Below are 9,015 nucleotides of genomic sequence, written 5' to 3'. Positions count from 1 at the left end.
TGTATACTTAACACTATGTTATTATTAGTATGTATATTATATATTGATCCTTAACCTTTATGTATATGCACATATAACATGATTTTTGGTGTCCTATAGGATTTAGATAGTTTTCTATAGGACTTGATTTAGTTTTATAGGATAATATGCAAACCTTTAGAACACCTTTAAAATCCTATAGGATCCTGTAGGATTCCTATAGGACATTTTCGTAAGGGTAGTACTGTACAAATGAGTAAAGCCAATTCGATTGTAGTTCACCTTAAACTGGAACACTCCATAAACATCAGGAAGCTTAAATTTAGTAGAGAATCTTCCATCTGAAAGAAAAAAAAAACCTACAATATAACTAAAATGCAAAGATTGAATGAAAACCAAGACAAAGTTTGCAAGGTGAATATATAAATATAAATCCTGGTATATTGGAAGTTGATATTTAAAAAGATCTGTTGATTTTGCTTAACCGATCAACCCCTAGGCCCGCATTAATTAATGCAGGCCGAGGTCACCAGGGACGATCATAATTAATTATGCAATTAATTAACAATAATTATTTAAAAATCGTATGCACGGTTTAGTGTGCATGTAAGTTAAAAGAATATGTGAGAAAATATCACGTTTCATATCAAGACGTTTATAAAAAATATTCCTTCTTCCATTTATAATTAATTTCTAAGTTTAGGGTAATTAGCAAATTTGTAATTTGATCGTTTTCGTAACATGATCGCGGCGTCGGCGTCAATACTGATGGTGAATAAAATCACCTATAAACACACTTTATTTTCAGAAAATAACTATTTTGACACTTTCCTACTATAAATATATTTTCAAAATACTGTACCAGATTTGGTTATTATATCGACATATTTCCGCGTAAAATTGATTTTTTGTGGCTGAAAGCAAAGCATGTGCTATCAATTACGCTTGACGCCATCTTGTGTGTTTACAAAAATGAAAATGAACCCTCAACATGATCGTTGAACTTTTCAACTTTCTGTTTTTTGGTGACCTGCGCCTTCTACACGTTGAGACAGATGAGAAAATAAAGAAAAATTTTGATACCAAGACCTTGGAAGGCTAGGCAGAAAATTATAGATTTTACCTCGCGAGGTAGGTTAGGCTATTCACGGTATGGTGCGTAGTGGGGAATGGGTGATTGAACGCGGCAAGGCGCCTAGGGCCCCTTCGATGTAAAATTTTATATTATTTTTATCTTCCAAAGTTCTTCGTCAATAAATTCAATTTTAAATTTATTTTGTAAAGGAATAATTTGTGCTGATGTGGATATGTGTTTGTATTCTGACTACTGACTCAGGATTCAATAATCTATTTTTAAAATTATTCATCAAAAAATATTTATAAAACTAGATATTGCAAATTGCAAGTGATGTGCTGCGAAGTACAACTGCATAAAATGTTCTTCGAACAAAATTATTTATGCGAGTCAAGTGAAAATAATGAATAATAAAAATATAACAAATAATATGAGCAAGACTCATTGTCTAAACAGCGTTGGTACCGTGTACAATAGTGTTTTGCTGCAGTGACATCTCTCTGCTGGCGACTCGCTGCTGCTGGCGATGACTCGCTGCTGGCGAATCGATCTGCGCATGTGTATAAAATGGTATTTATCACATGCGGACGTTGGTGCGTGTAGGTTAGTCTACAAACGTCGCCTAAAGTAATTGATTTTACCCGGCAGAACGAAGAAGGAAACTCCGCTTTTCAGTTGTCTTAGGCGATGGTTTTTTGACAAACAATGACCTTTCAGAGGTCAAATTGCTGTCAAGAATATGGATTGGCTGCTTCGCAGCAATAAAACAATAATTGGAAATAATTTATTTTTTAAATTTTTTTCATAATTTCACAATACTAAATAATAAGTTATTTAGAAGCATGTTTTTATTATCTTTTGCACTTAACTCTTATCACCTTAGCTATAGGCCTATAACTCTACTTATTACATACTTTTGCTTTTAAGCGATGTGTGGACAAATGGGTCAATACAGACAAATTCCAGTTGTACATCATTAGAATCAAATGGTCTCCACTGTCCGGCCACAAGCTGTTCAATTAGTATACTGTATTCCTAAAAAAAAAAAAAAATGATCATTATTTTACAAATTAATATTTTTTTTTCTCTATCACTTAAATTAAAAAAAACATTTAAACTGCAAACAGGAACAGTTAGAGGCTTAGGGTGATTACACTCCAAAATACAGACAAAAAGATTTCTAAATTGTCAAAATTTGTAATTCAGGGAGTTAAAATTCTTCATCAGAGATCGGTGGTAAGCTTGACTATTTCTATACCTTGAAATTCATGCATATTTGAGAAATCAGCCTTCAAAGTTTATGATTTCAGGCATTTCTCAGGCAGAAACCATCACTAAATCCTTAAAAATTGTTGTTTTAAAATTTAAAATAGGGAAAATAACAACATAGCATGATATATAAAGGTGAAATAAAATAGATTTCAAAAATGTTGCCATCCCAGGATGTTTTGGTCATAATCTCTGAAACAGGATTTGCGACGAGTGACTGGTTTGGTTTGTCTTTGCCACATGTATCAATCATAAACTTAAGGACAACACTCCCAGCTACAGAAAGGTCATCCCCTGCCTTAGCTTTTGACCATGCTTGAGGCTCTAACAATCAATATTCATATTTTAAAGAAAGGTTATTTGGATTATTAGTTAGAAAAGATTGTTCGTAATGACGTATCGCCAGAAGAAGATTGTTACTTGTGCAGTATGATGTTTCAAAGGCCGGTTTTCAAGCTTAAAAATAAAAGCAATTTAAAGCCTAAGTAACATGAATTTCAGACCCTGAAATTGAGCAAAAGGTCTACTTACAATATAGTACCAGCAGTATAAAAAAATTAAAAAAAATTAAAAAAATAACGAAAACGGACTGATTTTAAGTTTCCAATTTCACTGTGCTTTGGCAAAACAATATTTTTTTTTGGCCTCATAAGCAGATGTATTAAGGCAAGCTATGAAATAGAAAGGCCTTACTACATGATCTTCAATGGTGTAAGCAGCTGGGGGTGTCTTTTGTCCGACAATATGATGGCTAACACCGGTGACACGAAGTACGCCCTTCTCCTGAAAAAAAAAAAAAACAAATAGTGTAACTAAAAATCTGCCGATATTATTGTCTAGGGATAACGATTTCAAAGAGAGCATTATATCTTAGTCAGCTAAATGTGTGGTAGCCACTGTGTTTCACAATCATGGAGATCACTGGATCCCTGATTCAATCAAGTTCATAGTCCCTCTGTGCAACATGGCCCATGTGCAAGAATGTACAGGTAGTATACTCTTCAGCAAAGAGCCAGAGATTGCTCTTACACTACAACACTAAAAAGACCCACTAGAAAATTTTTTCCGACTTTTGTGATTTTCCTTATGCTGTTATACACCAAAAAAAACAAAAAAAAAACAAAACCAACTTTGTAACTATTGGTTAGTTTTCGCCGCACAATGTTACCTTAACTTTAACGTTAGTACCCAACTTGCAACGCGGTAACTCCGCCCCTTTTGTAAACAAATATAAAATACAGTAAGCATTCGCAAACCCATAACTAACGTCCGTCGAGCACATAAAATCCTGAAATTAACGTACTCCACAACGCAAGATGAATAAATTATGACGTTAAGGTTAACGTCGTGCAGCGAAAACTCCCTAATAATACACTGTAAAACCTTATTTTTGCGATTTTTCAATTTGAAACATTTTTCAGCTTTTTTAAGTTCATGATTTTTTTTTTCAACATGATAAAGAACAAAGTACACCTACCATTATGTTTTTTAGCATATTCAATAGCTTAATTTTTGTGACCATCGTTTTATCCAGAAAATTAAGGGTTACGAAAATAAAGGGCTTTACCGTATTGAAATTCATGCAGAATAAAGATGAATCCCTGAATTGAATACCTGTATAAATTTTAAATGAAAAAAAAACGCAATAATTAGACTTATGTATTAAATCATAAATATATACATCCCACTTATCATCCTATGATTAAGATGAAAATTAAAAAGCACTATGGAATTACTCTGTAACTTTCAGAGCCTGCAACAGCATTTTGAAGGGCAGACTGGAAGTAAGCATCGCTGAAAAACTCCAAGGAACCAGAGAACACAACGCGAGCATTGTTGCGGGCCTGGAGGGCAGTGATGAACTGAGTGTCCTTACCAACAGCGTGTGGATAGTCGACAATGTCATCAGAAGGAATGTGGGAGTATGAGGAAGAAGTACCGTGTAAGATATCCATTACCAGGGGGTTCTCCGGGTCGGCAGTCATTCTAAAATTATGAAAATACATAGTGTTAATAAATAGATATATTTAACTTTCTTCAAGTTAGTGTTCTTTAATGTCTTATACAAGTTCACCCTCCAATTTAGGCTACGTTTGGGCCCTAATTGGAGGGTGAACTTGGAGGGTTGTCTAGGGATTCGGTCTCCTGTTAGCATAGTATTTTGCGGAAATACAACCTTTCATTTTAATATTACTACTGGGGCTAAAAACGACAGGGGCTGAAATGAACCATAACATCGGGGTAACCCCCTACTCTTCCGAAAGATGCAATGGGTTCTTTAAAGTGCATACGAGCCAGATGTATACACTGGACGTCCATTTTAAGTCCTTATCCGAGAAGACTTGGTTCTACCAACCGAATCATGGGCGAGGAGCTGTAGCTAGCGGCGCCCCTGCCTTACTGCTCGGCCACTCGACTCGCCACGTACTCGCCAAGTACAAGTTCCTCGTTTATAACAATTCGTGGCCAATGGCCAAATTGCAAGTTACAATTACACGACGGAATGGCAATAAAACATATAAAAAATTACATAAAATGGAAGATAATTATTGTCATAATAAAATTATTATTATAAGAATTGACATTAACAATAAAATTTAATACGATAAAACTTTAAATTAAAAAGGAAGATTACTATTATCATTTTCGTTCTTAAGCCTAGTTTTGTAAAATTGCTACTGCAATTGCTATATACTGAAACTGATCTTGACACGATATGGAACACTTCCTTATTTGTCATCGATGCCATCAGCAAAGCTGAACCAGTTTTACTTTTCAGACTTGTTGGCAATGTACCATATTGCAAAATACATGAGGTGAGCTGGCCACTATAAACATATTTTTTCCAATTTTATCTGCATATTCTGAAGCAGTTTAAGTTCAATCAGTGACACTCCTAAAGCTATGAATAGTGAGCTTTCGATTTGCACGATGACGCGACACTAGAACAGAATCACTCATGCATGACCGCCCAACAGGGCATCCTACGTACCCTGCATATATAGATTTGGCCGAATTGTGGCCTAGAATACACGTAACGGGCAGAACTTAACGTTCTCGCATGCGCAGATGACATTCAGTCACGCAATCAAAAGCTCCCTACTTTCAATTTCATATACTCAAAGTTAAGCTGATCTATTACAGCTGTGTTTTCCTCATCAAATTCAACACCACAATTACTTCCAATTCCCCTTATAGGGTCACCTGTAACCAAAGGATTTAAATGTAAACCTATTCAATTTATTAAACACAATTATATATTTTTTTTCTTGATAGAAGATGAGATACTGACCAAAATGAACAGCCCCAAAATATATAAGAAATTATGCATTTTTCCTCCCAATAACCATACCGGTACTGTAAGGCATTTATCAATTCCTATTAAGGCGAGACTTAATACCTTGTTTAGCAAACCCGCTGCCCGCCAAAAATAATGATTTCATTTTTTATTTTTTACCAATTAGCGCACCTTCCACCACAAAAAAAACAAACAAACATAAATTTCAGAAAATTAAAAGTTTTTCTTTATTTTTTTACACCCGCTGCTGTATTGAAATCTCCAAAAATAAAATATGTATATTTCTTCCTACTTATATAAATTTAAAGCATTACACTTTATAACATTTTATTTTTATTTTCTCCTCCATCTGGAGTTTTTTGGCAAAACTATTTGCTAAATAAGAAAACAACATTATATTTTTATTTTTTTTCCCGCAAATCTGATGATCTTTAAAAAAATAACTTTGCGAAACAAGGTATAAAAAAATCTTGCCTAAACGGGGTACATCACAACAACAATGCAATACAATACTGTATACCCTTATTTCAAGCAATGTAAATCATCCAACATAAAATTTTCAACTCAAGAATTTTAAGAAAATGAGGAAACGGAAGTTAGAAATACACTACCATATCACAATCGTATATTTTTTACTGTTTTATTATGTTTACTGCACTTGTACTCACCTACACTATAAGGAGGAAACATATCTACCATGCATGTATCAAAATCTTATATCCTTCATTGCATTTTGAAAGTTTACTGTCCTTGCACTCACCTATACTTGAACCTGCAGCTACTAAAACATTACCACCGCCATCAATGAAATCTAAAACTGTATCTTCTCCAATGTTGCCTCCAAATTCTTAAAGGTTAATAAGAATAAAAACATCATTAAAACAAACTTCTTGGTTTACAGCTGACATTAAATGTGCTATACAACAGAGAAAAAAATACACTTCCAAACATACGAATTAAATAACCTTTGGAAGAATGGATTTTAGCAAAACTGATGTCACCCTTGCAACTTATTCTACTGCTCTTGAAAACTGGTTGACAAATGTGAGTCATAATTGTGATGGGACATAAGCACTCTGTGAGGTGACCTAAAGCAACGAAAGAAATGCCAGTTGCTCTCAGTCGCATCAACGTTCACTTTGCTGCACTACAATGTAAATTACAAGCAATTGAAATTTATTGTGCAATATTAGTGACCCAGCAACTCAAATTGTTAATGTCGTATGAAATTATGGTAGCATTGCATAGCAATGAGTTGGAGAGTATCTACAGTAGGAAATCACAAATGCACTCAGAGCAACTAAAGTTGTCCCAACACTCCTTCACTTTTAAAACTCCATCTCCCACACATAACAAACTGTCATTACAAAAAAACTCTTTTGTGCCAAATTCATTCTCATTTTTAACTTAAATTTTTAACAAGAAAAGTGAACCTTTTTAAAATAATATTTTGATAGTAAATACTATTTTAATAACTGATTATCGTTGTTAGATATCATTCTAAAATATTTCAAGAATTGCCATGTATGGCAACCTTCTCTGAACTTTCGAAGCCAATTTTCTTGTATCTTGTAGTCGCTTGCATTATGCATGGTTGCGTGATTGTGGTTGCTACCAAGTTGAGTTGCTTTGAGTTCAATCGAGTCAGAAATGGCAACATAAACCTACCAACAATTTCAATACTTCATATAATGCATTTCTTACAATTAATTCTATAAATTGTAACTTTTGGTGTTATCTTATTGCCATGCAATTAAAAAAAAAAAATTAAAAAAAATTATGCCTACTTTAATTTATTCTTTTTAATTATAAAGTTTTACTATAATATGATCTCTAAACATATTTATATTATTGCTGTGGCATGAATCTTCAGTATCAGAAAAACAAATATTCTTGAGAAGTACCGTACTTACCCTCAACTGAGGGTAAGATGTTCATAAAGGTACTCTCCATAGCTTGAGTTTTAACCCTTAAAATACCGAATTCCGAGGGGCAGCTACCATATAGAACTGGATTAATTTTTCCATTACCGAGTCGCTTCTCTTCTTATGGATTTTTGAACACTTTCTTTTGATTTGAGAAAAAAAAATGTTTATAAAAACAAATGTTCCTTTTGAAATGGGCTTTCTTTTGAAGTATAGTATACAATTTTATGATTTTTTTTTTCTGTATGAAAGGTGAAAATGAAAATTCACCATATCATGAAACAATTTTGTTGGCGAGTTGTATTTGTCAACTGATTTCCTTCGTCAGTTATATGTATTATTTCAAGACATCAATGTATACAAATAATATAAAATGTTAATTATGGATTGGGCTTTATTTTGATATATAGTAAATAATTTTACTTTTTTTTGTTTGAAATGTGTATATGAACAATCAATAAATTGTTTTGCTTGTGATCTGTAAACATAATAATTATATCCAAAATTGATCACCATTGGTCTGGCCTCCAGTGGATTAGAGACACTCAAGCCCTGCTACTACGTCAAGGTTGATGATCATAGCAGAGATAATAGGTTGCAAACATTGTTTGCCCCTTGAAAACATGTAAAATGTTTATATACATACATAGGCCTACATACATACAGTAATTATTCAGACATTTATTTACATATCTAGTCAAATTTACTAAGGAATGACACATTTTGCTAATATTTACTTACCTGTTGTCATACTCACAGTTTAGTGGTGGTATTCCTTGGTGCATTTTGTTTTGTAGTCCATGAGTATGTGGAATCACTGGAATCAAGGCACAGGACACATAAGCTCGTTGCTGGGTGTAAAGTTTGATGGCGCAGGGTTTCGTGCTGAAAGAAAGTGGATACATACTTTGATTTGGGATTCCAATCAAGAGGTTGGATAGGTTAGATACAGAAAAATTATTATAATTACCTCAACATTTTTCTGTGTCTTTCTCTCCTATGCCTCTCATATGTCCTCGAGTTGCACAGGTTTGTCATGAGAGTCACCTTCCTCTTGTCCTTCCATACAACGTACAGTTGATTTCCATTTCTCCTGAATACACAGTGTCGCCGACAGCAGGATTAGCATTCTGGATGTCTTCTGCTGTTCCTATCCTATTCGCTCTCAGTGTACCACATGCACCGCAACCTATATCCTGTAACTGAGTAAAAAGTTCTGGAGAAGAAAAATAATTGGTGATTCTTACCTGCAATAACCTCATACAGGCCAGTAACTGTTCGCCCAGTGGCGGCTTGTCCTCCCAACTTGACACGCAGCTTCTGGTTGTAGACATAACCTGTTCTGGCATCGAACAATGTCCAAGCAGTCATTCCCCGTTTGTGTGGCTTCTTCGGATGATACGTCATGAACCCAACCTTACCTTTGAAAGCAATGACACTCTCAGCTACTGAAACCTCTCTAGATCGAC

General features: G+C 34.3%; 2 protein-coding genes across 8 annotated transcripts; both read right to left on the bottom strand.

Moving 5' to 3' along the window:
* Positions 1-54: 54 nt before the first annotated feature.
* On the bottom strand, positions 55-4,520 carry LOC117103109 (dolichyl-diphosphooligosaccharide--protein glycosyltransferase 48 kDa subunit-like). Of its 2 annotated transcripts, none has more exons than XM_033243604.1 (5): positions 4,200-4,520; positions 3,801-3,937; positions 3,017-3,106; positions 1,969-2,089; positions 55-320 (listed from the first exon to the last, which is right to left on the bottom strand). In XM_033243604.1, the coding sequence occupies exons 1-5, from the start codon at positions 4,327-4,329 to the stop codon at positions 157-159; spliced, it is 642 nt and encodes a 213-aa protein (XP_033099495.1). In that variant the 5' UTR covers positions 4,330-4,520; the 3' UTR covers positions 55-156. The 2 variants fall into 2 exon arrangements, with proteins under 2 accessions (XP_033099495.1, XP_033099496.1); XM_033243605.1 differs by having other exon boundaries at positions 3,891-3,937.
* A 927-nt stretch (positions 4,521-5,447) lies between these two features.
* On the bottom strand, positions 5,448-9,003 carry LOC117103110. Of its 6 annotated transcripts, none has more exons than XR_004444522.1 (4): positions 8,517-9,003; positions 8,288-8,431; positions 6,382-6,468; positions 5,448-5,527 (listed from the first exon to the last, which is right to left on the bottom strand). XR_004444522.1 is itself a non-coding variant. In XM_033243607.1 (3 exons), exons 1-3 carry the CDS (start codon positions 8,893-8,895, stop codon positions 7,592-7,594), a joined length of 327 nt encoding a protein of 108 aa, XP_033099498.1. In that variant the 5' UTR covers positions 8,896-9,003; the 3' UTR covers positions 7,554-7,591. The 6 variants fall into 6 exon arrangements, 3 of the variants coding, with proteins under 3 accessions (XP_033099497.1, XP_033099498.1, XP_033099499.1); XR_004444523.1 differs by having other exon boundaries at positions 8,304-8,431; XM_033243607.1 differs by lacking the exons at positions 5,448-5,527; positions 6,382-6,468 and adding an exon at positions 7,554-7,688 and having other exon boundaries at positions 8,304-8,431; positions 8,794-9,003.
* Between the last annotated feature and the right edge of the window lie 12 nt (positions 9,004-9,015).

This window comes from Anneissia japonica, unplaced genomic scaffold, assembly GCF_011630105.1.
Source record: "Anneissia japonica isolate Jap-2015-1 unplaced genomic scaffold, ASM1163010v1 scaffold284993_len90168_cov106, whole genome shotgun sequence".
Classification (NCBI taxonomy): Eukaryota; Metazoa; Echinodermata; class Crinoidea; order Comatulida; family Comatulidae; genus Anneissia; species Anneissia japonica.
Note: the sequence above shows the minus strand (reverse complement) of the source record. Positions and strands in the feature narration are given on the sequence as shown.

Coding starts and splice junctions, on each gene's coding strand:
- LOC117103109 (XM_033243604.1), bottom strand. CDS start 4,329: ATGTATTTTCATAATTTTAGAATGACTGCCGACCCGGAGAACCCCCTG. Junction 3,938..4,199: donor CGACTATCCACACGCTGTTG/GTAAGGACACTC, acceptor AAATTTATACAG/GTATTCAATTCAGGGATTCA. Junction 2,090..3,016: donor ACACCATTGAAGATCATGTA/GTAAGGCCTTTC, acceptor TTTTTTTTTTAG/GAATACAGTATACTAATTGA.
- LOC117103110 (XM_033243606.1), bottom strand. CDS start 8,953: ATGACGTATCATCCGAAGAAGCCACACAAACGGGGAATGACTGCTTGG. Junction 6,710..8,793: donor CCTGTATGAGGTTATTGCAG/GTAAGAATCACC, acceptor TCGTTGCTTTAG/GTCACCTCACAGAGTGCTTA.